The sequence below is a fragment of the Bombus vosnesenskii genome, unplaced genomic scaffold (assembly GCF_011952255.1).
Source record: "Bombus vosnesenskii isolate JDL3184/JDL3185 unplaced genomic scaffold, Bvos_JDL3184-5_v1.1 scf7180000013527, whole genome shotgun sequence".
Taxonomy (NCBI): Eukaryota; Metazoa; Arthropoda; class Insecta; order Hymenoptera; family Apidae; genus Bombus; species Bombus vosnesenskii.
Window position 1 is genome coordinate 141,557 of NW_022883098.1, and position 26,672 is coordinate 168,228.

The 26,672-nt window shown below is 33.5% G+C and overlaps 3 protein-coding genes and 1 long non-coding RNA gene across 8 annotated transcripts; 2 read left to right on the top strand and 2 right to left on the bottom strand.

The window, feature by feature from the left end:
- The first annotated feature begins 108 nt into the window (after positions 1 to 108).
- On the top strand, positions 109 to 1,087 carry LOC117238546. 2 transcript variants are annotated; one of them, XR_004494223.1, is made up of 2 exons: positions 109 to 241; positions 307 to 1,087. It is a non-coding gene; the product is annotated as an uncharacterized LOC117238546 (long non-coding RNA). The 2 variants fall into 2 exon arrangements; XR_004494224.1 differs by having other exon boundaries at positions 116 to 248.
- A 1,485-nt stretch (positions 1,088 to 2,572) lies between these two features.
- Positions 2,573 to 5,434, bottom strand: LOC117238521 (GA-binding protein subunit beta-1). 3 transcript variants are annotated; one of them, XM_033503492.1, is made up of 8 exons: positions 5,068 to 5,434; positions 4,570 to 4,672; positions 4,334 to 4,492; positions 4,068 to 4,265; positions 3,664 to 4,000; positions 3,305 to 3,580; positions 2,950 to 3,182; positions 2,573 to 2,864 (listed from the first exon to the last, which is right to left on the bottom strand). In XM_033503492.1, exons 2-8 carry the CDS (start codon positions 4,630 to 4,632, stop codon positions 2,607 to 2,609), a joined length of 1,524 nt encoding a protein of 507 aa, XP_033359383.1. In that variant the 5' UTR covers positions 4,633 to 4,672; positions 5,068 to 5,434; the 3' UTR covers positions 2,573 to 2,606. The 3 variants fall into 3 exon arrangements, with proteins under 3 accessions (XP_033359383.1, XP_033359381.1, XP_033359382.1); XM_033503490.1 differs by having other exon boundaries at positions 2,950 to 3,227; positions 5,068 to 5,428; XM_033503491.1 differs by lacking the exon at positions 5,068 to 5,434 and adding an exon at positions 4,875 to 5,048 and having other exon boundaries at positions 2,950 to 3,227; positions 4,570 to 4,784.
- Positions 5,435 to 9,486: 4,052 nt separating this feature from the next.
- On the top strand, positions 9,487 to 10,707 carry LOC117238522 (cytochrome b5-like). Its single transcript, XM_033503493.1, has 4 exons — positions 9,487 to 9,740; positions 10,023 to 10,151; positions 10,243 to 10,316; positions 10,402 to 10,707. Exons 1-4 carry the CDS (start codon positions 9,621 to 9,623, stop codon positions 10,436 to 10,438), a joined length of 360 nt encoding a protein of 119 aa, XP_033359384.1. The 5' UTR covers positions 9,487 to 9,620; the 3' UTR covers positions 10,439 to 10,707.
- LOC117238520 (transient receptor potential protein) lies at positions 10,418 to 25,884 on the bottom strand. Of its 2 annotated transcripts, XM_033503487.1 has the most exons (18): positions 25,796 to 25,884; positions 23,286 to 23,504; positions 22,408 to 22,552; positions 22,032 to 22,127; positions 21,353 to 21,495; positions 20,484 to 20,685; positions 20,198 to 20,368; positions 19,730 to 19,964; positions 19,008 to 19,160; positions 18,698 to 18,843; positions 18,427 to 18,533; positions 18,058 to 18,191; positions 17,767 to 17,896; positions 17,444 to 17,639; positions 17,196 to 17,360; positions 13,835 to 14,057; positions 12,242 to 12,670; positions 11,188 to 11,708 (listed from the first exon to the last, which is right to left on the bottom strand). In XM_033503487.1, the coding sequence occupies exons 2-18, from the start codon at positions 23,438 to 23,440 to the stop codon at positions 11,188 to 11,190; spliced, it is 3,351 nt and encodes a 1,116-aa protein (XP_033359378.1). In that variant the 5' UTR covers positions 23,441 to 23,504; positions 25,796 to 25,884. The 2 variants fall into 2 exon arrangements, with proteins under 2 accessions (XP_033359379.1, XP_033359378.1); XM_033503488.1 differs by lacking the exon at positions 25,796 to 25,884 and having other exon boundaries at positions 10,418 to 11,708; positions 23,286 to 23,440.
- Positions 25,885 to 26,672: the final 788 nt, after the last annotated feature.

Here is a 26,672-nt window from a genome sequence, read left to right on the forward strand (position 1 = left end):
GAATTGCACACGAACATGTGTACTCTACTCCATTTGGATTCTGTCACACCGTTTATTGTAATTTTTACATGGCCTTATACTCTATGGTGCTATACATCAAACACAGTAAACACGCCGACGTTTCATAGCAAGCTGAGATTGTGCGACTGCTGCGATCGATCGCGAGAGTCAGAAACACGAGCGATGTATACCTATATGCAGCGTAGAGACAAGACTCCTTGTCGACACCATTATGTTACAAGTAAATGGTAAAAATGTCCTTTTAGTCGTAACGACTATTTTTAAATTGTATTTTTCCAATTGTAGATGAAAGAATATTTCCGAGCAATAGTTTTGTTCCTTTCAACAGGAGGTGAAACGGAAATCCATTGAACAGATCGATAAACAAAGTTTTTAAAATATGAAACTTTGTGGTAGACGGTGCTGCCACGAGTACTTTCAAATCGATAGCGCGGGAGACATTTTCACAAGATTATCGATTATATGCTTGTTTTGTGAAATTATAAACTTCGATTAACAATTTTGCAAAGTTATCACGTGCACTTCGTATTTTATATAATTTAATTGTATCAAATTCGTACAAGCATGGTATAATATATCTTGAATAATTATTCGGTGTATATTATATATACGTCTATGTTTATTCACCATGTTTATTGAATCGTTAAAAAAATTGAATCACGTTTTATAAAACTATTTTTACTGTATCTATTCGGTATTGAATAGCATAACAATACGAATAATTCGTGAAATATAAAATGTTTATTTTCGAGTGAAAGTTTACAACTTTGCATCAACAACTTCTATTATCATTATTGTATTATATAAACGTTTATATTTACAACATATATTAAAAAGTCATAATATTATGTAATTTGTTGGATTCAATAATATTTGACACTTGTTAATTCTCTTTCATACATTCTACACTTCGTCATTTGTACCTGAGTGGACTACTTTCTTTTTGTCTGCTGTACATTTTTCTATTTGCCATTCTTAAGCTAGAAGTTTCAATTATTTAGGATTTCATTCGAATACATAGCACCATATAGACTGTTAAATAAACAAAGTAACTATTTATAATTTTGAATTATGTTTTAATTGGGAATTACTGATAAAATACTTGAAATGAAATCTTATTTGTATGAAAATATACAGAACGATAACAGTAGTTATCGAAATAATATGTAAATACATTTGTTAATCAGACTCTATTTTATATTTATATTTGCTTTCCACATTTTATGCTTTCGATAAACTGTTCATAAAAAATATAGCTTTTTCTGATTGAAAATTAATTATAATTAATCAATACAATATACTACAATTTTGAATCATGTACCTCTGATTTACATATATATGTAAGTGATATATACGATGTTTCTTGTCTACTAAACATTTATAGTATTTTTGTTTTAGAAAATATAAAGAGACAGGTAATATTCATTATATCAAATTTTGTCCATAAAACTTTTTATTTTGATAGAAATCTCCTATTTGTTTTATTTTTCATATAGTTCTAATTATTTAACGACATTATAGAATAATTTCATAATTATTATGTAACCTTAAAATATATATAAAAATTCACTATATATAAAATAGATCATGTACAATTTAAAAACGTATTTTATTGTAGTATTATTTATTTTTATACTATTTTCCTAATATTGCTTAGAAATGTGTGTTTAGTGGGAAAATGATGTAATCTCGAGAATGAAGAAAATACTGTTTACTGATAGTAATTTGTAATAAATGTAGCTAAAACAATAAATAAAGTGTTTCTTTTATTAGTGTGATGAATGTATAATTTAATGTAAAAAAATATTTTGAAGATAGTAATATTATATTATGAAAGAGATTATAATCAATTGCAAGATATTATGTGGAAAGCAAATTGATGCTTTGTATATATTTACATTTATTTTTAAAAAACATTTGTGTACTGTATAAATCAGACTTAATCACGCATTCACATACACACATGCGTGCGCAAGCACACACAGGCCCGTACGCACACATATAATATGCAGCTTTTAGGAAGTATGCATATATTAAATAATATATGATTATGCCCTGTAATACGACCAACTCAGTTTTCTGATATAAATCAAGAGTATTAATAATACCGATTTAAGGAATCTTGTAGTAGATCCGTAAAATAATCTATACGAAAGTAAGTAGTTAGTAACGAGAAGCTCGTATAAATACTACTATAATGCTTTGAGATAAGACAATGAGAAAATACAGGTGGTTGGTAACTGGTGGTACAAGCGAAAAGGGGGTGATTCTACGCGAAAAAAGAAGTCGAAAATATAGAATAAAAATTTTTCGTTTGAGGCTTTGTTTTCGAGAAAATCGACTTTGAATTTTCGCTCGGTACGCGTACGGTATGTTATAATGGACCTCACTGTAAATCGTTGTCTTGATGGAAAAATTAAAAAAAAAAAGAAACTTTATTACCAACCACTCTGTATATTAAACTATTAGAGTATAGTTTTCAAATGAAATCTTCTACCAAGCTGAAAAGCCAAGGAAGATATTTTTTGTATATAAAAGAGGGCTCAAGAAATGAAACTTAAGATAAAATATTTACTTATACAAAATCACTTGGATGCCCTTTGCGCTGTAATAGTTTTAAGTTGCTGTTTATATATTTCAGCTTCTTCCTCTTTTTTTTGAAGCCGTTTACGATACTCAGCTGCTTGTCTTCGTGCTTCTGCCAATTGTCTATTCAGTAACGCAATATCCATAACTGGTTCATTATTATGCGTTGGATCATCTTCGACAATTTCTTCTATATCATCGTCTAATTGTAAAATTATTGGTTCCGTCATTTTTGCGGGCGAATTAATGATTTTACTCTGTTAAAATCATTAAACATAAATATAATAAAAGTTATAAACATGCATTAATCTGATTGTTTTCATTTAATATCTGATTTCACACCTCTGATGGAGATATTAAGTTTTTCGATTGTGTAAGTGTTGATACAGGCGTAGTACTAGAAATTGAAGAAATAAACAATTTTCCAGCTTTATTATCCACAGAAGATCTTTTCAATATATTGGGTCCTCTGGATGTGAGGGTGGGTGTATTATGACTTAAAATTTGATCTGCTCTAATTGCTATCACTTTCCTAGGAGTTCCTTTCTTTCCAGCTACGTGAAGTCGTTTCATTCCTATTGAAGAATTTCTTGTTAAGTTTAGAGCAAGTTTACCTGCTTCTGTAAGAATAAATTATCGATGTCGATAAATATAAATATGTATAGCAAAATGTATATCTCATTAAAGTATTTTGTACCAGTTAAAACAACTGTTCTTCCACTTTCCATTGCATTTTCAACAATAGATGAATCATTATCTACAGGTATCATTGTGATTCCATGTGCTTCTAATAACCTAAATTTTTTGTTGATTCCCCCAATAGTTGTAATATCTTTGCGTTTCTTGCTATTATTAATATTATTTGTATCAGTAATTTCATCCACACCTTCGATTTCTTTTTCTCGATCAACATCAACATTTGGTCCAACATGAATTTGTTGAAAGATCATTCGTGGCTTTTTTCCCATTTGCACTAGATATTTAATAAAAAGTAGTAGTACTATTAATCAAGTTTGACATTCAAAATCTTACTGATTAAAATATCAAGTGATATACCTTGTGTAATCTTTTTTTTTTGTTGTGAATCTTGCTGTGGAAGTTCAAACTTTTGTTGTTCTTCCTCTCTTTCAGATTCTAACTGTATTAAATTATGAGTTGCTACTTCAAGTTCTGCTGAATTTGCTTGATTTTGTTGATGTGCTCTAATACCTATAATTTCTCTTTCTTGTTGCAATATATCTACTAAGTCTAGCCTATCATGTTCTAATGCAAGACTAATTGGTGTTTTATCAAATTTACTAGTTGCATTTGCATCTGCTCCATGTTCTAATAAAACATGCATTACTTCTACATGTTCCCTTTCTACCGCCCAATGTAAAGGCGTCATTTTTAACTGCAAATGTTTTTTGCATTAAATATATGATACACGAAGTTTATTTTTACGATTTTATGTTAATTACCATATCTCTGCTATCAACATCTGCACCATAATTAAGAAGTAACTGTGTCATCTGATGATGGCCTTCATATGCAGCCATATGTAAAGGCGTTCTATCCACTTTTGTTCTTGCATCTCTTGAAATTCCTGCTCTAAGTAAAACCTCAGCAGTTTCTGTATGATTATTTTGTGCAGCAAAATGTAATGCACTTGTACCCAACTGTCAAAAAATATTATTTCATTATGAATTACTATATAACTGTAGAAGTTTATTATGAAAATATATACCCAATCCGTAGTAAATGGTGCACCTCTGCACATTAGATCACGGACACTGTCAGTATCCCCATATTTTGCACTAAAAAGTAACTGCTTTCCTAATTCCACTATTGATAAGGCATCTTGAGAACGTGCTCGATGAGATACATCACAGGAAAGGATTTCAACCTATGAAGTATGTACAGATGAAACAATATGCCTAAAGAATGATTATATGAAACAGATTTATATGAAATTATACATACAGGAATAAGGGTGTCTGAGTCCAGACCCTCAATATCATTAGTGCAAATACTTTCTGCTTGCATTTTTGTATATTTAACTCAATCCCCTTCTTTCTGATGCACGCTAAAATCAAACGATCCATAATAATTGATATCATTGGGACTTGTTTTAATATAAAAAGGGCTAGTTGTGACCATTCCATTTTTCACTCAGTAATTCGTCAGTGTTGTTCGACCTTGAAGTGCCGGGATCGAAAGTAGGTCGACAAATTAAAATTTGAAGATCAATTCGATAAAATTAACACGATTTATTTATTTTTGCCTACTTGTTCGGAAACGTAGCATGTATATTTTTCAAAATTTTCTTCAGTACAGGATGTTTTTATTTTGCCATTTCAGATTGTGAGGAACTTCCTGTTCCTGTTCATTAAACGGAAGTCCCATGCCATAGGCCCCGTGTTTTGTGCCCAAAAGCGATTCAAGTCGATTGTAAATAACATTGAAGAAAGTTATACTTACGACCAGTACATTATTCTTGCTTTTTAGCAATTTTTCCAACAATTTTCGAGCGCACACACTCACTTTGAGGAATTGTTCCTCCCCTCAGCCTTCTCGATTTACCGTCTTGGTAAAGTTTTATGAAAATGGCGACACCTTGGCGCCATTCCTAATACAATTTTATCATTGTTCTAAGCAGTTTTTAATGTCAATTTGGACGTATTTTTGTGGTTAGAGGTATCCTTTTATGTAAAGTTATAATTTTTTTAGCGCATTTTAATTACTTTATTTGAAATGATACTGAATAGTAGTCAAATATGTTAAATAGAGCGTATTACAGCGCCACATTGTGGTACACGTGAAAAGTATCTTACATTAAACAGGTTAGGTGTATTAAATTCGAGTAAGATTAGGTTACGTTGTAAAGTTTTACTCACAGTTGTATACATACATAGATATGTACATGGCTATGGTCATATACACGTCGTGTATACGACCGCGATTTTATTTGTATAATAATTTTATTTATATAATTATAGATAAAAAAAGCGGAATAATTGTTGTAAAATGACACATTCATTAGCTATATAATAAATAAATTGTATGAAATCAAAATACTTGATTAAATGAATATAATAAATATTTATGATATGACGAACATTTACATATATGTATGTTTTGCGTACGAACTTTGGCATGAATCTTATATGAATTTTTCTAATCATTTGTATCTAAATAATCAAATATATACGAATATATATATATATCCATATATACACATACATGAAAATTATGCATTTTACATAGTATGCGATCAAAAGTCAGAAAGTATTCTGTTTGTTCTTACGCCGTTTCCTAACATTTTATATGCAATGAAAGTTGTGTAAATCGTTCATTTTAAACATATATTTTAAAAACGTTGTTAGTAATACTTTATCTGCAATATGTATTTATTAATTTTCCTGAAATAATACTTTTGTTTCTTATATTCTTTTTAGTTCATAACTTTCCGTTTTTTTATTCTTTCTTTCTCTTCTTCTAGTATGCTTGTTTACATTCCGATCCTTCCTTTTACAATTCGTCCTATAATTAACCCAATATCACAATCTACACATTTTATCATGCAATCATCGTGCGGAGAAAATATATGTATATAAACACAAAGGATGCACATAACTTTGATGTATTTATATAAATGAAAGGTAAGTGGTATGGCTGGAATCACAGACAAAACATAAATTTTATGTCTTGTTTATGGTTATAATTTATTCCACATTACGCTTCGTACGACGTTATAATTTATAGAGGGGGTAATAAATCCTTTGAATAGTTGGTATTATAGAATATATTCATATTCGTATATGATCATCAATGAGGTACAGAATAGACGTGACATCTGTGATGACATCGTGACATCCAATGCTTTTTCGTATCTCACGTTTACCTGATCCTCCATACCATTTTTGTATCGCATGTGACATTATCGATTCAGTGCAGTAGTAGCACAATCAATGCAAAAATGTTAGAGATTAATAAATCATATAAAATGTATGTATGTATATTATCTTAAACTTAGCAAAAAAATAGAGTTTTATTAAAAGAATTTTAATAAGATTCGGAACAAATTAAATTTTTTGAGTTAAGATGATCTTGATATTTTCAGTGGAAAAATATGTAAAAATTAATTTTTAAAGAATAAATTATATGGCACTATCAGAAGCGAAGTTTCGTGAGTTAGGGAAAATTCTCGGTGGGCTGGTAGAGATTTGAGGCCGTTCTACGTAGAATTTAATCTTTGTACTAAGAACAATGTGGATAAAGTTATAGCAGTAAATTCTTTCTAATTGTCGTAAACAATAAGAAAACATGTATGCTAGACATCAGGGCCGAGATGCCCATTGGAGAGCTTGGAAAACTTCAGGTCAGTCGGTAGGGATTGGTAATTGCTGTACATAAAATTTAATTAATGACCTAAAAGTGCAGAACCAGTAAAAATCGATCATATCGATAATCTCCCAGTAAAAATTTAAGTTCCAGTCCGTCCCTGGGTACGTTAACAGAAATTAATCATAAAGCTAAAAAAAAAAAGGGTAATATGGTACAGGTTAGCCATATCCCAATTAGGGCAGTCTTACATGATTAATTAATATTTTATCTATTTAATCTCCAACTATTGTTATCTTATCTTACTACTATCATCTTTAGTTTTTAGAACTTTTTTATTCTTACTATTTAATTGTGTTGTAGTATGATATATGTATATTCGTAATTTCATCTGCTTCGATATTTTTAAACGAATATTTATGTTAATTATTTGAAGATTATTTAAATAAAAAATCGTTTTTATTTATTACTGATTATTTATATCCAAAAATTATTTAATATATTATATTATGAACACAATTATCTTGGCTTGGAAATTTACATCTGTATATCATTTAATGATATTGTAAATTGATAGTATTTCTTATTGATAGTAAATTCTTTCGGAATTTAGTCAGTAAGAATGATCAAGATCATTGAATAAGGATACTAATAACATTCGTTATCACAATCTTTTAGTTTGCACTCAGTTTGCAAATTTCTTGGGACATTACTTTTAAAATAGCATAGGGTTCAACAAGTTTCTTGATCAAATATTATTGCAACTTCTTTACATTGAATTTTTCTTTGAATAAAAAATTTCATTAATTAACAGAAGTAAATTCATCTTTGAAAATCAGCCGACTTTTTAAAGGAATATTTGCAAATTGTAACTCATCTACAAATATCAATTACCATGAAAATTTACCTGATACAGGAGTAGAATATCTAAACAAAATTATTATTATTTAAATAATTATTACTATCGATAAATCATAATTATTAAATAATAATTGAATTATCATTATAAAATACAATTTAATTGTAATTGTTGAATACATAGTACATTTGTATTGTAGTGAGAGTGAGGGAACGTAGAGCGAAAACACACACAAGTATGTATCCTCTCCCTACTATGTGCGTGAGCATCGCACAATAGTCTAGGCCACCGTTGACGAAAGAGAGCAATGCGCAGTGTAAAATCTTGTGCTCTAGGCCTCCGGCGAGTAACTCACGTGGCGAGCAACGTTATGTGAATATTCGAATAAAGTTCTTTGTAATACCTCTTCAAATTCTCTCCATACCTTAACAATAATAAATAAACAATTCTATTTAGATCTTCTACTCTTGTATATTTTTATGATATAATTATGATAAATAGAATATTTTAAATTCTCAAGAATCACTCGAAATTCTAAAATATTGAATTACCTTAAGAATAAACCTACAACGAAAAAGATATCATGAATATGTTATTTCTCAAATATTTAACTTTTTCGAAGAACCAAAAATTTATAAACGAAGTAACTGATCTTTTATCAGGTTTTTAATGCAAATATTTCACTGTGTCTCGTGTCGTATTTCCTATTGTAACAATTATACATATATGTATGACGTAAATCTTCATAATGACCTCCGATTCTTCAGAATAATTATTTCACATCAATAGTAGTTATATAAGAGTAAATTATCAACAAGAAATATTACTTAAGAATAGATCGTATAAAATTCGACTGATTTTAGTCATCAGTAACATTCCTCTGTTATCTATTAAGTATATTCGTCGATTATATATATTTGCTGTTTCAATAACAAAATCCAGATGTAATCTTATTTTATCACGACTTAAATAGAACATACAATCATCGCTGCATCAGAGTATCATAATTTACATCTTTTTCATTTCTTAACATTTTTTTCCAATTTTCGAAATCTTATACTGTATTATTATTTATAAACGTACATTAAATTTGAATATCGATATTCGGAATATCGTTTTACCTTTCTTTGATTAATGAACTTTTCACTGTGTGATTAATTAAAATTTTGGTTAAGAACGACAGGCAAAAGGGTTAGGGCAGTATAACAAAGTGCAATGTAACATATGTTGTATTACAAGGTAGCATAAGTGTACTGCAAGGTGACTTAAGTAGTAATGTAAGAAAGTATGTAAACCGGAAGTCGTCCAAAGAAGAAAGGCAGGGACTAAGTTTAATAAATAAAATAAATAAATAATAATTAAAATTTTGGTTAATTTATTAATCGTGTTAATGAGAAGAAGAACGAAATATTAAAGGCGTAATGTTAACAAAATTATTAGAGGAGGATAAAATAAGCAAAAAATTAAAGTATAAAAAATAGTACAGGAAGTCCCCAGTTAATAAAAAAAAAATGTTACAAAATCATCGAAAGAGTCAGATTAGTTAATCGAATTTCCTAGCACACAACACAGATAAAGCTGAAAATATAATAGTTTTCCTCTTGAAATTCCCAATCTCTCAGACGTGACATGTGTTATCTTGGTTTATCGTATATGCGAAGTTGATCACGTCTGTGTATCTTTTCCTTGTTTCATTCAAAATAAATCGCGCTAACTGATATTCCTCCATTCAACAGTCGAGGTTGGAAGAGGATGGATCTCTCTGAAATTGTTTAATTAAATTCATTAGACAAGAAAACTTTGAAACCTATTTCTTTATTTCTTATAAAAAATGAACGAATTACCAAGATATTCGTTGAAAGAAGTGGCGAAACACGATGGAAAAAACGAAGGGAGCCTCTGGATCGTCATTAATGATATGGTATATGACGTGACCGATTACAAACATAAGGTAAGCGAGCAAAGATATAAAGAGAATTACAAAAGATTGCAAAAGCGATTGTAAAATATCTTCAAAATAAATGAAAAATAAAGTAAATCGTAATTACATTTATTTAATTATAAATTATCAGGTAGGGAAAAGGAGAAGATATCTTTGAATAATTTTTTTTGCAATATGGTATTTAGGGGACATTGAGAAACTTGTAGCATTAAAATTGAAAATATTTTTCAACACGTTAGGAGTAATTCTTCATGCTGGAAATCTTAATCAAAGTTTTAAAATTGATTTCAGCATCCTGGCGGAAAAGAGTTATTGGAAGAGTATGCAGGACAAGATGCAACATGTGCATTCGACGAATTTGGACATTCTTTAGATGCAAAACGTATGTTGAAGACGTTGCTTGTGGGTGAATTAGTGGAGGTAAAAATATATAATTTATATTTTCGTATTATCTTTTTATACCTTTTATATAAGTAGTTACAATCGTCGAAATATTTATTTTGCGTTATAGGAAGATAAAATAAGTAATAGAAGGAAAGAGAATAAGATCTCCACTAAAATGGAAACGCAGAGAAACAGGAGAGGGTATGAGAAAGAGAGAGAGAGAGAGAGAGAGAGAGAAGTATTTTTTACATATAAATATTAACAACAAAATAATTTTCATTTGCAGGTTTTTATCAGTATTATGTTTCAAATGTATAACGTGACACAAGGAAATAACTGGAAAAATCCATTCCTGATTAAATTACATTAATTTATTTTATTCCTTTTTATACTACCAATATACATATAGAGCTAATTATAAATTGCTATGTAGAGAAAGAATTATTATTTTTTTTAATTATCACGTACAAGTTTGTTTAAAAAAATCGCCTCTTAAAGCTTCTATTCAATGCGAAAGTCGAGAGAATCGAAAGTACATACGTTGGCAGCATGCTAAGTGTATACGAATAAAAAACATGAATCAATCAATGAATTTCGTGAATGAATGTTCATTTGTCTCTAAAACTGTTCTACAATATTGTTCGTTTTGCTGTCTGTCGTTCATTTTATCTCACGCCTACATTAATTCTCGATAATAACTAAAAATCAATTATAACAAATATCAGATTATAACAAATCAGACAATACTAAAGAAGAAAAAATGTAAAAGATAAAATCACATATAGCCTACAAATAAATATCTAATCATTGAGATAAATCTAAATTTCTTAATAAATTAATTAGTGTCAAAGAATTAAATTAATTGTCTTGTCGACGTTGAATGACAATTACTTATATGTCGTTTTCTCAGAAAAAAGTAATAATACACGAAGAAAAAGATAGATACGAGAATAAAAACGGTGTCTCTTTTCTCGATCATTGTAAATTATTATAACTGGAACTCATAACTATAAGACAATTAAATTACCAATGTCTTCACTCGTTAAACAAATTTCCTGCTAAATATGGAAATTTAAATCCATCCACCCATTATTTGGCCAGTTGCCTTCGATTTTCCCCTCAATTTTGTCGTAGCTACCGGAACATTATCCTCCGGCGCCGCAGGTTTTGATGGCTCGCTGCTCGATTCCTTTTTCTTTTCTCCTTCATCCTTCTTCTTTTCTTCCTCTCTCTTCTTCTTCTCCTCTTCCATTTCCTTTTTCTTCTTTTCTTCTTCTTCCCTTTTCTTTTTCTCCTCGTCTTCGGTGTTCTTCCTATCTCCTTTCTCTTTTTCCGGCAATGGTTTCGTATCTGTTGAGTTTTTCGCTAAACCAGCTTTGCCCTGAGGTGAATTTCCAACCTCTCCTTCCTTCGGATCCTCGGGAATCGGCGACGGTGCCCTAACTTCTATTGAAACTGCTTTCTCTCCACCTTTCTCCAAGCTACCACTACTCAAAGATTTCAGTAGAGTCTTTTTCAAGATCGGCGTTGCATGGACAGGCTCGGTTACAATTCGAACGGATTTTTGCGATCCTTCAACATCACTCTTACTTTCTACAGCCAACAAAAAATAAAATTACAAATGTACTTTATTGTATGCAATTAATACTAAGAACTATTCGAATTAAAATCAAAATTAATTAATATTTTAGGGTTACAACGGTGCATGCTTGAATAATGTTCATTTGAATAATTTTTTTCCAAATACGTTATGTAAAGAATTTTTGTATTTCCACTTATTTGATAAAAGCTTTATGTTTTAGTCCCAAGATATAAGAAGAAGCTAACATCTTATTAAAAAAAAAGAAAAAAAGGGAGGAGTAAGAAAAATATAAAAATGTCCGAGACAGTCAGAGAAGAATGATTTTCCTTCATACCTAATTTTTTAAATAATTAATTTTGCGTCAACTGTAGTGAGCTGATTTTACAAGGTCAGCTAAAGGACATGGATCGCTTTTCTGCACGAAGGAGCTGTGTCCAAGTTAAGCTTTAGAATTTAGGAAGCTTCAACTTTATTACTATAAATATTATTTCTATGAATAATAATAATAAGGTGGACATTAGTATAGAAAAAGAAATACACTTACCCCCCTCCTCCTTTTGCTCTGGAATAGGTCTTGCCCGACCTATCATGAATTTCGCGTAGGCGATCCTCGTGGTCGGTGATACTTCCAATAGATTAGGATTGTAATCAACCAAACGATTAGGATCTAACGAGGCCAAGTCCGAATTCTGAGTTTGTAAGTGCCTACGTATACTGCGTCGCGTTTGTTTCATAGTGGCCTCGGTCGTGCTACCAATAGGATCCTTTACGAAAGTGTTCTTCCGGACCATGGCGTTCCAGTCTTTCTTCTTGCTTCCGCTACTCTTACGACCAATAGCCTTCGCGATTTGACTGAACACATCTTTAGGTTCCTTCTCACTCTGGATCACGGCGTTCACGATACCCTCCACTATACCGATCTGGAAGTCCTTTTGCAATCGACGTTCCATCACACGACCTTTCTTGCCAGATACTAATGAAAACAATTATTATTGATTGTCATTTATTATTACTAGCAGGTTGCGGATTTTTTACAACTACAAATACAAAATGCACATATGTTTGCAACAATATTCAGTGTTTCTGTTTACATTAGATATTTTTAGACGTGTTTATAAAAAATATCATTTTGCATAAATATCCGCACTTTATTAGCCATATTACTTGTATCATTTTAATTGATTTACTTTCTTACGCGACAGAAAAGATTTGTCTTTTAGGTAAATTATAATCTTTCTCAAGTTCTTTACACTTATGCTCTGACAAGCATACAGTTTGAATTCCTGCATATTTTCGAAGTGGTTAAAAAGATTCAAATGGTCCGTCGCAGAGTTCGTTCTGATTTACATTTCGATTCGATATACATTTATTGAATTTTAATACGTATACGTGGTATCTTGTTTCACAATCTTTCTCCATCTTTCACGCAACTTGAATATTCCATTCTTCCAGAACCTCTCTGATTTTTTGGCGAAAAATTTTTCAATACGACTTTTTACGTTGATCAAGGAATTACAAACACTATAGTAACATTTTGTTTATAGCACAAATTGCTTTCTTTACTGTTTTATTTAATAGTACTTAACATTTTTATAGCATTAACATTTATATAACATTTACATTTTATATTTATGCCGCATGAAGTATGTAAGACGCGAATTCGCGTCTGCAGTCCACAAAGTGTTAATATTAACGTGAATATTTCTATATCTTTTATATCTTGAAAAAGGAGATGAGTGAGTACATATTTCTATATTTCTTTGAAGAAATTACTCATATCAAAGCTTCATAGTATATACATACACCTGGATAATGTAATATCAACTACTGCAAATATAATGTTCGTTTTCAATTAAAGATAAACCATTCATGTTTCAGAACTTTTTTTTTTTGTGAGATATAACGTAAATAGCTATCATATCTCGAACAACAACAAGCAATAATCACATGAACTCATTCTAATATTGTCAATCGTAAATTTAAAAGAACAACCGAGTATAACTAATTTTTCGATATTTTATCGCTGTAATCTAAGATATGAATCATAGATATCAAATAATATTCATGGATTGCATAATAAAATAATGAAACAGGAATGGTTGAAGGTACAATATGGCGGAAGCAATTTGGATCTTACGCGCGGCATCCTGTTTGTCGAGTGTTGGTGTTCTCATTCCATTTTGTCGAAGTATATCAATAAGCTCGTATCGTAACGTGGAAATGTCCTGTCTGATCTCCATTACGTCGTCTTCGGTGATACCGAACTCGTCCCGTTTCCTTTGTTCCGCAGTAACATAACGTCTGATGAGCAATCGCATCACCGTGTCATGTCTTGCCAACGCTTTTTCTCTGGACTTTTTCTGGAAGTTATTTGTAAAGATTTCTTTTAGTTCAGCAGTGGCGATTTCGCGAACATTAACGTAGAATCTTTACTACAATTAGTTTATTTACAAGAAAGGGATTAAACAGATGTTGGTTAAACAGGAAACGATGGTTGTTTAACGTGAACTACTCATAACGTATTATAATTATAATTAAGACATATTATAATTAATTATAACGTATTATAATTAAGATAACTAGATAGTTAATTCGCAACTCTCGTCACCACGGATCCAACGCCCTCACGACAACACAATTCGCACTCTCTCGCTTTTCAACTCACACTGACTTTGTTCTTTCGTCTTTGTCCTTTGTCCCTTAGCAATTCCTTGTCTTTTGTCTTAGCCCCACCATGCACGTGTTCCGCAACCGCTCGTGGCTATGGTCACGTAGACCTTTTCCGCGAAACTATTCGATCGAAGAATCGACGATACGTTGTTGAGCCTGTCGACACTTCGGCTTTCTCGCGACATTGTTTATAGTTCGCCCGATATCTCTTAGTCCTTTCGTCTACGATACTACACTCGGCCAATTTGGCAATTACATCTGCCCTCAGATGTTCTCATCTTCGCCAGTTTCACTCGCACCACTAATTTCAACAATGTCCCACCATTTCATATGATCAACCGCCATGGAAGTCATTTCGCAAAACTTTCACTACGCCCCCGTCTTGTATGTTGTCGCCTTCTTGCGTCTCTTGTTAAACGTCCTTCACCGACAAGAGGTCGAATTGATAGCTCGCCTTCGCACTATCTGAAATTTTCTCGTAACCGCCTCATTCTCGCTTTTCATTCGCCGCTTAAAACTAGCGCTAGGCTTTATTTATTCGATTGTACAATTCGCACGATACTCTGTACATCCTACGAAAACTTCATCGCAACCGACCGTGTCGTCTCCACTCGCTCGCGTATTAAAGTTAATTCGCTGTCGGTGTCTATCAGCGCGGTTAATTCGAAATTTCGAGGAAGGCGATCTTAACGCCTTTACCACACTTCATCTGTAACAATCGCCATGCACTACAGACCTCTTTAGGGGACTCGCTCAGGTTGTCGCACTTCGATGCGATGTGTCCGTATCCTCTACACTTAAAGCACTTAGGGCCTCTCGACTTGTTTGGACAATTTACACTCATATGCTCTTTGTCACCGCAATTGTAACATCTTGTCTTCTTCACTGCATCTCCAAATTGACTGGGCTTCTTGTTTTCAATTTTGATCGACTTTGCTCTACGACACTTCTGTTCCTCGTACATAATTAATCTTTTCCTTAACGCTTTGATTGACATAGCACCGTACAGTGTACACTTGTTGCTTTCTTCGTCTACTATTCCGTCTATAATGTATTCCATTTTTGCTTCCTCTTCCATATCCACAAGGCTGGCTATTTCAAGCATGCGGTACATATAAGCCAAACATGCTTCATCACTTCTTTTTCGTTTCTCTGAGCCTCTGATGCACTTGTCGACTATTATTTTTCGAAAATTTTTTAATCAGCCCTCTCTTCAGTTCATGCCAAGTCACTTTTTTGCCGAGCATTTTTTTATTTATTTATTTATTTAAATTTTACAATTTGTCCAGTAGGACATTTGGTAAAATATTATAGCTTGGTGGTATAATAATATAACATGTTGGTGGCTACTCCCAGCGGGGTACCATCTTTGCGTTTGTTAGGTTATATTCTTTGTGAAGTTCTAGCATGGCACTCGAAACTCACAAATGTTTTTGCTGATTCTTTCAGCAGTCTCCTCACGTAAATCGCTTTCTGTTCTTCTGACCACATGCACATGTCTGCAGTTTCCTCGAACGACTCGAACCATCGCTCGACATTTGTCGCTCAACTGTTATCACCACTGAACGACTCTAATACGTCTTCGTCGTCTTTGAAGCTCAATGTCGAACCAACACATGCCTTTCGATAGCATTTGTCACAGTTCTGGTGCACCTCTGCGTGCCTAACCTGCATTCTCTTACGTCTTTTTTATTGCCTTCATTCTCACCTTCGTCGTCACTTTCTTCTTCCGACGATGTATCGTTTTCATTCATGGCCGCTTGCAGCTGTGCGCGTAATTCAATTTTTCTGCCCGTTGTTTTTAACCTCAAACTAGCGAGGCGCGCTCTTTCGTCCTCAGCTTCTCGAGGTTTTCGTCTTCATCTCAATCGCGCTCAGCTTTCTGCACGTTTCCTGAGCCTCGCTGGTTTGTTGACCCTTCACCGTTTGTTGATCGATTTCACCGTTTAAGATTCGATTGTCCAGCCTTACATGCTCGATTCAGCCTGCTGATCAATGCTGACTTTGCACGGGATATTGGTATGCGAGTTCACTCTTCAATTCTTCCAGCGTCACACTTTCTTCATTTGATAATTGTTCGTCTTCAACGTTTGCCATTTTTTATTTTTTCAACACTGCACTAATTTCAACGGTCAACGATATCGTCTCTTATCGCACCGCTTACAGGCAAATCCAAAACTAGTACGAATAGTTTTGTTAAACGCTTCGTTTTCTGTCTTGTCCAACGCCGGACGAGCCCCCAAAATTGTAGGATCTTTACTACATTCAGTTTATCTAATAAACGTTTATTTAATAAACGGATTAACAGATGTTGGTTAAACAGGAAACGATGGCTGTTTAACGTGAACTGATCACAATAACGTATTATAATTAAGACAATTAGATCACCACGGATCAAACGCTCTCTCTCGACAATGCAGTTTGCACTCTCTGACTTCTCAACTCACACTGACTGTTAATTCGTCTTTGTCCCTTAGTAACCCCTTGTCTTTTGTCTTAGTCTCATGTCTTTTGTTTTGGCCCCACCACGCACGTGCTTTACAACCGCTCACCGCAACAAGAGTCACGCAGGCCTTTTCCGCGAAACTATTCGATTGAAGGACCGACGATACATTGTTGAGCCTGTCGACACTTCGGCTTTCTCGCGACATTGTTTATAGTTCGCCCGATATCTCTTAGGCCTTTCGTCTACGATACTACACTCGGCCAATTTGGCAATTACATCTGCCCTCAGATGTTCTCGCAATATTAACAATCGCAATATTGTAATAATTATCTTTCATTCTATCATTTAAATTAGAACAGTAATAATCGAAGTATGTACACACAATCAAAGATCTGGTTTGCCGCCCGGTCTTCCCGCACTTGATGATCCTACTGAACGTTTTGCCGGTTGGAACCATATTAAATGGAGGGGGCACAGTGTCACCGTCTTCGAAGTAACTCATCCATAAGTGACTCCTGGCGAATTTCCATTCAGTGTCAGCTCTTTCCTACGAATTACATTAGCCGAATGATTCATTGATTATTTAATAAGAATAAACTCTGAATAAAAATATCTTATAATATATTGTACCGAGATGATTTGATAGGAATTAGACATCATGGCAATAAGCATGTTCAGTAACACGATGACGTTTATGACGGAGTAAGAACCGAACATAAGAAGCGCCCAGAATCTGGTGAAGCTTTTTATTCCAGTTAGATCAAACGACATCAGATCCACCATACCGAAACTAGCCCAAAACAGCGACTGCGATGTCTCGAACAAACTGAAAATAGTTGTTGAGAAAATAAAAATTTGTGATTATATTAGTTACAAAAGCCACAAGAAATTTAGTAAAATTGTCAGATAATCTTTTCTGCTTTTTTAACGTGGTTGTTATAGTCGTTACATACTTGGCGAAACGTCTCCAAATTGAACAAGCCTTCTCCTGATTATCAAAATCAGGTAGATCCGGAAAATCCTTCATATGATAACACTTCTGTTTCTCCAAATCCGCATAATACCACATTAGTTGATTCATTCCTAAATTAAGCAAGTCCTTCCATTTTTTAATCCTTTTATCATTAATAATGATAAAAACATTTGAACTTTAGAATTCTTAAAGCAAGGTGATATCTTTAGTTTGGAAATAGATTAATGAGTTTCAAGGACTGTGAATAAATGAACGCGAGAAAGCAGCTTACCGCAGCCAAAGGCGAACAGCACCAGAGTATAAATGAAGAAGAACTTGATAATGTCTATTATCATCCTCCCCAGGGAAATTTGAAGTGGCCCGAGATGAGGGTTCACGCTGAATATGTGAACTAGCTTCAAAAAACTGAAAACAGGCTATAGTTTTCATTTCAAAATTAACCTCATCTTCGTTCAACCAAATATTTTATTATTTGGTTTGCAGTGTCACTGCAATCACTAAATTAAGAAGAAATGATCTTTTCTAGTAAAACCGAAAAGAATGTCCTTTAAGTCAATCGTTTCAGGTAATCATTCTCTTCAGAATTTCATTTTTTTAGTAAATTATCGTAAATGAGTAAATCCGGATAATACTGTGTTACCTGAAAATCATACCAGCTGCGAAGGCTCCCTCAGAAAGAAGCATAGGGTCGAAGGCGTGCCATTGGTCTCTGGGATACCAAGGATCTAGGCCATTCCAGTATTCCCTCTATTACACAAATGATATAGAATAATCATTATATCTTCGATTCAATCAAATGGTACTATTAGTTCATGTTTGTAGAACGTGATATTAAAAAAGACGCTATAAGGTACGTAATAAGAGTAACTTTCTTTTCATTAACAATTAGAAAGTAGAAAAAGATATATTACCTGAACTACAATCCATGCGGTTATTCGTAACATTACCCAAATCACGTAAAACATATTTTGAATGAAATCCACTATGTTCCAAAGGTCTGATATGTACTCTAGCAGTCCATCCGACCATAATGATCTCATTTCGCCTATTACCAGACCTAAAAAATTTAAGCTAGTTATCTCACTCGTTAATCACCCAAAAATAAACGACAATAAACCAAACTGCACATAAACAATTTTTAAAGTGAAATAAAATAACGTAAGGGAGGAAATATTGATTCTTTCTCTTGTTTTAAGCAAGCGTTCATCAAGGTCTGTTTACTGATTACGTAGATGATGACACCGGATTCGACGAAACCAGGAATGCAGCCACGTTCCCGTCTCTTCCATCCGGCCAGTATCTCGTGCATCCAGGCGTTCCCAAATAATTCGATTACCAGGTACTCGATACGTTGTGACGCCATCCCGAGAAGCACTAACGCAAATTCCAATCAGCTCGAGTCCTCGTTGCTCATTATAACTAAATTTCTAACAATTAATTCTTTTAACCGCCATCCCTTCATTGAAAGGTTTGGCGGAGAAGCTGAGCGAAAACTTTGTTCTTTTCCAACGCGTAATTAGAAGTCGAATGTTAATTTGATTTCTTATTTTTAGAACAACGATAAATTTGTTTTCCATTCTATTGAATTTGAATTGTAGAATTTGTTGTCTCATAAAGATTGTTCATCTCGCTATTATTTTAACTATTACATTATTCTTATTTATTGAATTATTTAATAGTGTTTAGTAGTACCAAATTATGCAATCATTGAGAGAATTTGGAAAGGAGGAAGATTTAGATCTGTGGAAATTCAAAATTTCAGAATTGCAGAATTTTATATATAAAGATTAATAGATTTTATGTATAAAAATAATAGAAAAAGATTTTATATATAAAATTAATATAAAACTTTTGTAACAAGTTGTAAATATTCTGAAATCGTAATGAAGGCAAATTGATAACTTTTTTGTAGATAAAATTGATCATAAGATAGAGAGACTTACTTAAGAAGAACGCATAGGAAGAGGAGTGACAGATGAATTTGACGAAAGGTTTCTTCATGAACAGACCCATTGGTGACGTTGGCGAGAGCATGTAGATTGTGCTGTACACTGGAAACATCGCTCCAAGCTTCCCGATCTCTATGAACTGTCCGATCATACTTTTTCTTCGAAAGCCAGGCAAACCGTCGTACCATATAGCAGCCAGTAATTGTTGAACGTTTGGGTGAGCCACGAACTTTGGTCAAAAAATTAAGAAAAGATTAAAGATATCGTTAAAAATACTTACTATTAATCATTTGGAAACTGAAATTCTATCAATTCATCGTTAGTTACTCATTTGTCAATCTTGCAGATATTGCATTAGTTGTTTGATATCAAAGTTGTAACAAATACAATAATATTATAATAAGAAAATGTTGTAAATCGAATTTGTAGATTTACTTTATATAAAAATATAACTTATTTCACCTGTTTCTGTTTGTATTTAATAGCAAGCTTGAGTCGATCCAGGGTTTGTCTTTCTCCAGGTTCCCAGTTTTCGCCATGCGGATTATAATTCAACATTACCTCCAATTCCAGAGAGGTACGAGCGTGATCCAACAGGGCTGTAGCAAAATTTTGTGTTTGCTCCCGCATCTCCTATGATAGAAAATTAATATACAAATTGATTGGTAAATGATCTTTAATATACAACTATTTATCCAAAGCTGTTGTAATAACAATGCTAAGGGGTCGTAAATTAATTTATTATTACATTATACTCGAAACGAAACTCTTGTTCCATATGACTCAATCGACGAAGTTCCCAGGAGAGTTCGAAAGCGGTCAGAAGAGGGTCCCTCGATGATAAGGCGATTAAAGATGGCGATGTAAGCGCGCGATACGCGTTTATTCGCGCCTGAGAATGTCTCAAAGAATCCTGTTCGCTGGATGTCACGCACTCGTCGCAACCACATCTTAGAGAAAAATGAAACGAATGAAAGATGTTGATAACGAAACATTATTGAATAAAGAGTATTAAAAATTGAATAAAAATAGTAGAAAATTGTTAGTAAACAGAAGAGTGAGATGTTTGAAAATTTTCAAAGAATTTTGAAAAAATGATATTTTTCATAAAAGTTGAATGATGAATGAAAGGAAAATTAATTTAAAGTTAGAATAAATTTGTCTATAGGGTGGTTGAAGGTAACTAAAACGAGCGTAATACTATTAGTATTACAGTGAAGGCAAAAATCTAACCTCAAATTCGGGCTGTCATATTTTTTAATAGAATTTAATGCAAGCACGTTACTGCTCGGCACGTTTTGAGATCAGCACGTGCCACTTCTACAATAACATAATTAGCACGTTTAATCGAATAACTGCACCGTAAGCGGCAGATGAGTATTGGCATGAAGCCAAAAAACATAGAATAACTGGTCTAGTTCGATTTAAAATATTCAAATTAACACTGTTTTGGCCGATTTTAGACAATTGTTCATAGATAGATAGCAAAATCTGAAAATTAAAGAAATTTATTTTCGTTTAAAGTTCAGAACTCTTGGTCTAAGTGTATGCATGTAATGGAACGAATTAATAACGACGATGCTTTGTGAATGCATCTATTTCATTGTAAAACGATACCTGGCATCATGAGGAGTGGGAAGCGTGGCACCGCGATCTAGGAGGATTTTTAGAATTTCGTAATTGTTCTTATGTGCTGCCAAAATCAGTGGAGTTATATCTGGTGTAAAGTTCGACGATGATCTGTCTACAGCTTCCCAACTCTGCAGAAAAATCCATAAAATGGTAAGAAAAATAAATGAATTTGTGTGCTTTATAATAGCGAAATTTTCATATCTGTTTTCTTGAAATTTATAATATTAAATTAGGAAAATTACGAAATTCACAAAATTTCATAAAACTCTGCAAACTCGTCTTCGAAGAATTTCAAAATTTTAGTACCATTTTGTATAAATAAATCTCTAATGAGATTCACAAACATAATTGAAAGGAATGACGAAGACCATTAGCTCTTTATCTATAGATTAAAAATATCTACATATAATCTTGGAACTAAAATTTAATAATGACAAATCAATCTCTGATATATCGATCTTAAGTTTTTAAAATATAAATATTATAGAATTTATTTTCAGTAGAAATGAATTGGTCCACTGTAACATAGGAGATACAGAAAAAGTCAACTCCTAACTCCTTTACATAGGAAGACTACGAATTTATCAAGTGAGACGAGTTAGCTTGTCTTCCTCAGATTAATTGACGAAAGAGAGAATATTTTATCTAAAAAAATTAATCTTACGTAAGGTTGACCAGGCTCGTGTATTTTTTCCTCCCATTCGAGAAGGATCTCCACAGCTTCCACGTACTCTTCTTTTATGGCGTGTAAGAGTGCATCCTGAAGGAAGAAGCAGAAATTATGTTGGTCGTGTACTATGCTTTTAAACGCATGGACCCACCGGTAGAAACTTTATCGATATTGTGCGTTATATGCCACCATTTTTGTTGTATCATCCGTGTATTGTATAGCCAATTTACAACACAATGTAATATTATCTATTACGTAACTTAAAGAAAAAAATATCCGAGAAAAGATCGATGATTTATTAACAAGCATAATAAAAGAGCAAGAAAACTCGTTGTAAAGTTTAATTGTTAATTATAATGGAAAATGTTACCTTCACTTGAATGCCTAAATCGAGAAGTAGTCTGATGAGTTCAACATTCTCGTTCTCAATGGCGGCGATCAGAGCGGATCGGTTAAGAGGATCCACGCAGTTGATGTTGAGGATCTCTGGATGATCCTTGTTCTCTTCCAATAGTCTGATTCATAATGTTTAATTTTTTCTATAGAATTTTTACATTTCCAATTTTTCTTTCTTTTGGAGACGATCATAATAAAGTTTTAATTTTAAATGTTTAAGTATAGGTTATGGATCTCCAGCTTCACATTATCAACTATTTCATAATCTTATAATTTTAGATCGTCAGCTCTATTTTCTACTTATAGCTACTTAATCTACATTAATATACATTTATCACCTATATATGCAAAAATTTCGAAAACATAAAATATTCTCTAACAATGTCCCCCGAAGGCTGCACAAACTTCAAATTCAACAAATAGAAACTTAAAATCATGAAATATTCTCTAAGAAGAACGAAGCTTGCAAAAATATAAAATTCAACAAATAACTCGTACTCGCCACACTTTTTTAATAAATCCTAAATTTAATAAAACCTTGATAACATGTTTCAAGGCTATCGAAATCGGTGAAATATACCCTATTCCGCATAATTACTACCGACATGTATGCACGAAATCACATTGTGTCGCGTAGGAGGAATAATCCTTTTGTCCCTTTGTCGTCTCGAATACCATCCTTCGAGAAACGAATGCTAAGTAGCAGAAGTAACGAAACAAGAAATCAAGCAACGATCCTCGCTCTATGATACTACGATTCTCTCAGCTTCCAGATCGATGCACCCTTCCCCCCTCCATTATTCTCGTTGCCATCCCTGACGATTTATCTTCCGGACAGACACGAAGGATTACCTTTTGACAGTGGCACAATCACCTCGTTCCGCGCTGAGCAGGAAGTGCTTCTCAACTGGGCCAAGACTATAGTCCGAGGGCGGGTTTAAAGATTGCACCGATGGCGCTCTCGCCTCGTTCGCGAGAAGATTCTGCTGCGACTCTGATGGATTCATCTTGCAAGACTCGTGTCTCCCGCGATACTCACGTGCACTGGTTCGTCGATCACACAGGAGCAACCTACGAACGTTGAATATTTGTTAAATCCAGGAAGGTTCACATTTTCAAATGTTTATTGTTATTTGGGTGGATGTTTCCAGGTCGGGTGAAAAGATAACGGCAGATAGAAATTGTATAATGAAAGTTGCATGGATTTTGAAATTCCTTGCCCGACCTCCTGGAGGATATTGACAGAGAATCGTGTAGCAGTATGGAAGATTAGATGAACAGATGAGATCATATATATTATTCATAAAATGTGAGACATATTTGAGACAAAGAGCTTGAAGATTCATTTACAATTGTATAATCTCAATTTAGAATTGCCTTTCCTTTGGAGTATGTTTAAAAAGATGTATGGTGAACAATGTTTGAACAGATTAATAATTATGAATTAAATCTTAAGCTTAAGCTCTGATAGCATAATCATAATCAGCAGAACATTATTCACAAAATGCCATGGACGTTATACGTTTCAAAAGCTGAAACAGTATATGGATACTATCTCGGTGCTACAATAGATTACAAGTAAGTACGTAAGTTACAGCAGTACATGGGCGAATGCGATCTCGATTTGTGATACGACTTCCTTCGTAGTATGTTTAAAAAATTGTATATAGTATATCATACACAATATGATGGACGAAGAAACGTTTGCAATTTGTGGCGACACTTAGCGACGGAACTTTCCGACGGCTTCGTGACACAAAGCGCTACATCGATATCCCTACGGTACTTTCGCCGAATATTCGGAAGAATGCATACGCGGCAACGATCGCGGACGTCTAACAAATGCGAGCGTAGTGGGGATATCGAGGAGAAACAAAGAAAAGAATCTGTTTGGTTTTGAACAAAAGATTCATTCCGTTTCGAACAGCGAAGTGCGAAGGGTCTAGTGTAATAGCGAAACAGACGCATTCGAGAAGCGTGATTGTTGATTGTTGACTGTTAATTATTAAATAAACTTTATTGTTGGATATCGAGAGTACTTCTTGGGCACTTACATCTAAGATGCACCTCAAATTAAATAAAAAGTGTGATAAAGAAAATTCATCTAAAAGTGTAGCATTGAGATTTGAAATGTACAGGCAGCTGGAAAGTGAATCGAAAATTAATTTGACGGATCGCGGTATCCAGATTAAGTTCCCTTAGATTAAATATCGAAATTGAATTATGGATTTCACGGAGGAAATGCGGAGCAATCGATAGGTATGACGTATATCCACGTTCATAAGATTATCTTCGGATCATTACAAAGGAATCCTGTATTCTCTGCTCAATCCGAGAAACTACTTTCCCTTTTGTCACGATCCCTTTGTCTTGCGACTTTTTCTCTGCATATGCAACTGCGTGAACAATATGAAAGTAATATAACTATATTCTCCTATAGTAGAGCAGTTTCGCAGTATTAGGTTCATCAAGAAGATTATGAAAAATACTAAGAAACTTTCATTGCTGTTAAAAACCTTGATCGATAAATTATTTCAGAGCAAAATGTTTCGTAAAAGTTATATTAGAAACATTTGTAACACAGCTTTCACGAGCTTCTTTAGAAAGCTTTTTTAGATTACGGCTTTTACAAGATTATTTTGATAAGAAAAATGTTCAATACTGAAGATCAGAGGCATTGAAAGAACATTGTAAAAGTAACAATGAAATGTTCAATAACGAAAAGATAAATTGAATCGCTAAATAAATGCAAGATAATCTAAATATTTCTTTTTTTTCGTACTATTATCACGTATATTACTTTTTCTTTTGTTTATCTTTAAATTTTGTTAATATAAATTACTGATAACATTGAGTTTTACTGACGTGTAATTGGTTCAATGCAGATTCAAATTTCAACTAGAGTTCTTTTTTCGTGGAGAAGCTTCTGAAATTGTGTGTTCGATTACACGAAATACGGTCACATCAGTGAAACAATGCCATTGACCAATCAACATAGATGCAGTCATCCAAGAATCGCCATCCATATGCAGATGCGCTAGTTACAATAAATAGTAACTAGAAGATAATTCTAGATATAATCGATAGATTTAATCGATAATTTTAAGATATTCTTTTGTTTTTATCCCTAGCCGATGTAAGAAAGTGCAATAAAGATTATTCAGCTCAGAACGGTGTGATAGATTTATTCAAAGAATAAACTAATAGCTATTGCGATCCTACCTCTAAATATAGAAATAACAACAAATTTTCACAAGTTTAACTGGACTCAACTTACACCACGGATTTATCGATCATTTTAAACTATTCTAAACGAATCCTCACTACATCTACACACTATACACACACGTAGTGAGTCGTACCTCGTAGTTTCTCTAGATCAACGTGAACCGATGTCGACCATTGCGATCTTCGTCAACTCAATCTTCGATCGACTCAACGAACTCCTACTCTACTCTGGTCTACTGGCCTCTCACTCGATAGCTGCAATCGTTTCGAAACTTGGTCACAAGTGACAGCGGAATAAAGCCGTGCGTTCACCAAAGCTCTGGATAGTTGGTCGAAGCCATAGGACGTCGGTCAGCTGGGGCATGGATTAGGCACAAACGCGTGGATCGCATCGAAAGAGGAACGCCTAGTGATCACATTGTGTATCCACGTGCACGAGATCCGAAGAATCTCGCGAGTCTATCATAATTCTTCGGATTAATGGACCACGACAAAGAAAAAGCACGGAAGAGGCGAAGGGATGTTCAGAGGCAGTTCAGCCCCGATCGTTCTTCTTCGTTTGCTTCTGGACACGAGTTAATATGGCAAAGGAGGACTACCGGAGCTCAATGAAACCCGCAGAATTTTTGTCGTCATTTATGAGGATGTGTTTGTATCGTATGGTGTACGTGTAAACAGCTTCAACGAATTTCCTCCGGGTTGATTGGGAGAAATAGCGACATTTAGGAGGGTTAGTAGTTTGGATGGTTTCCTTCTTTCTTTCCCTATGAAGTTTCGCTTGGTTATTTTGGCTTATTTCCGTTTTAGTGGTAGATGGATTTTTTCATGATGGCTGTTCTTTATGGAAAGAGTAAATCGATTCTATTCTCATTATTATTTCCATGTTATCCATTGTTATTTGTACGAAAAGGTGAATGCTGATTGCTTGAATGAAGCTTCGAGAAGAATCGGCTTGGGAATTGGAGATACTATCGTTGGAAGAGTTCAAGCTTTATCAGCATTATTTTGCAT

Excerpts from the sequence above, each read along its gene's own strand:
- LOC117238522 (XM_033503493.1), top strand. The coding sequence starts at position 9,621 with ATGAACGAATTACCAAGATATTCGTTGAAAGAAGTGGCGAAACACGAT. Across the intron at positions 9,741-10,022 it reads TGACCGATTACAAACATAAG|CATCCTGGCGGAAAAGAGTT; the intron begins GTAAGCGAGCAA and ends AATTGATTTCAG. Across the intron at positions 10,317-10,401 it reads ACGCAGAGAAACAGGAGAGG|GTTTTTATCAGTATTATGTT; the intron begins GTATGAGAAAGA and ends TTTCATTTGCAG.
- LOC117238521 (XM_033503490.1), bottom strand. The coding sequence starts at position 4,632 with ATGCAAGCAGAAAGTATTTGCACTAATGATATTGAGGGTCTGGACTCA. Across the intron at positions 4,266-4,333 it reads CACCATTTACTACGGATTGG|TTGGGTACAAGTGCATTACA; the intron begins GTATATATTTTC and ends ATTTTTTGACAG. Across the intron at positions 4,001-4,067 it reads ATGTTGATAGCAGAGATATG|TTAAAAATGACGCCTTTACA; the intron begins GTAATTAACATA and ends AAACATTTGCAG.
- LOC117238520 (XM_033503488.1), bottom strand. The coding sequence starts at position 23,440 with ATGAATCCATCAGAGTCGCAGCAGAATCTTCTCGCGAACGAGGCGAGA. Across the intron at positions 21,496-22,031 it reads ACGAGCCTGGTCAACCTTAC|AGTTGGGAAGCTGTAGACAG; the intron begins GTAAGATTAATT and ends ATTTTTCTGCAG. Across the intron at positions 18,534-18,697 it reads CCGCATGGATTGTAGTTCAG|AGGGAATACTGGAATGGCCT; the intron begins GTAATATATCTT and ends TTTGTGTAATAG.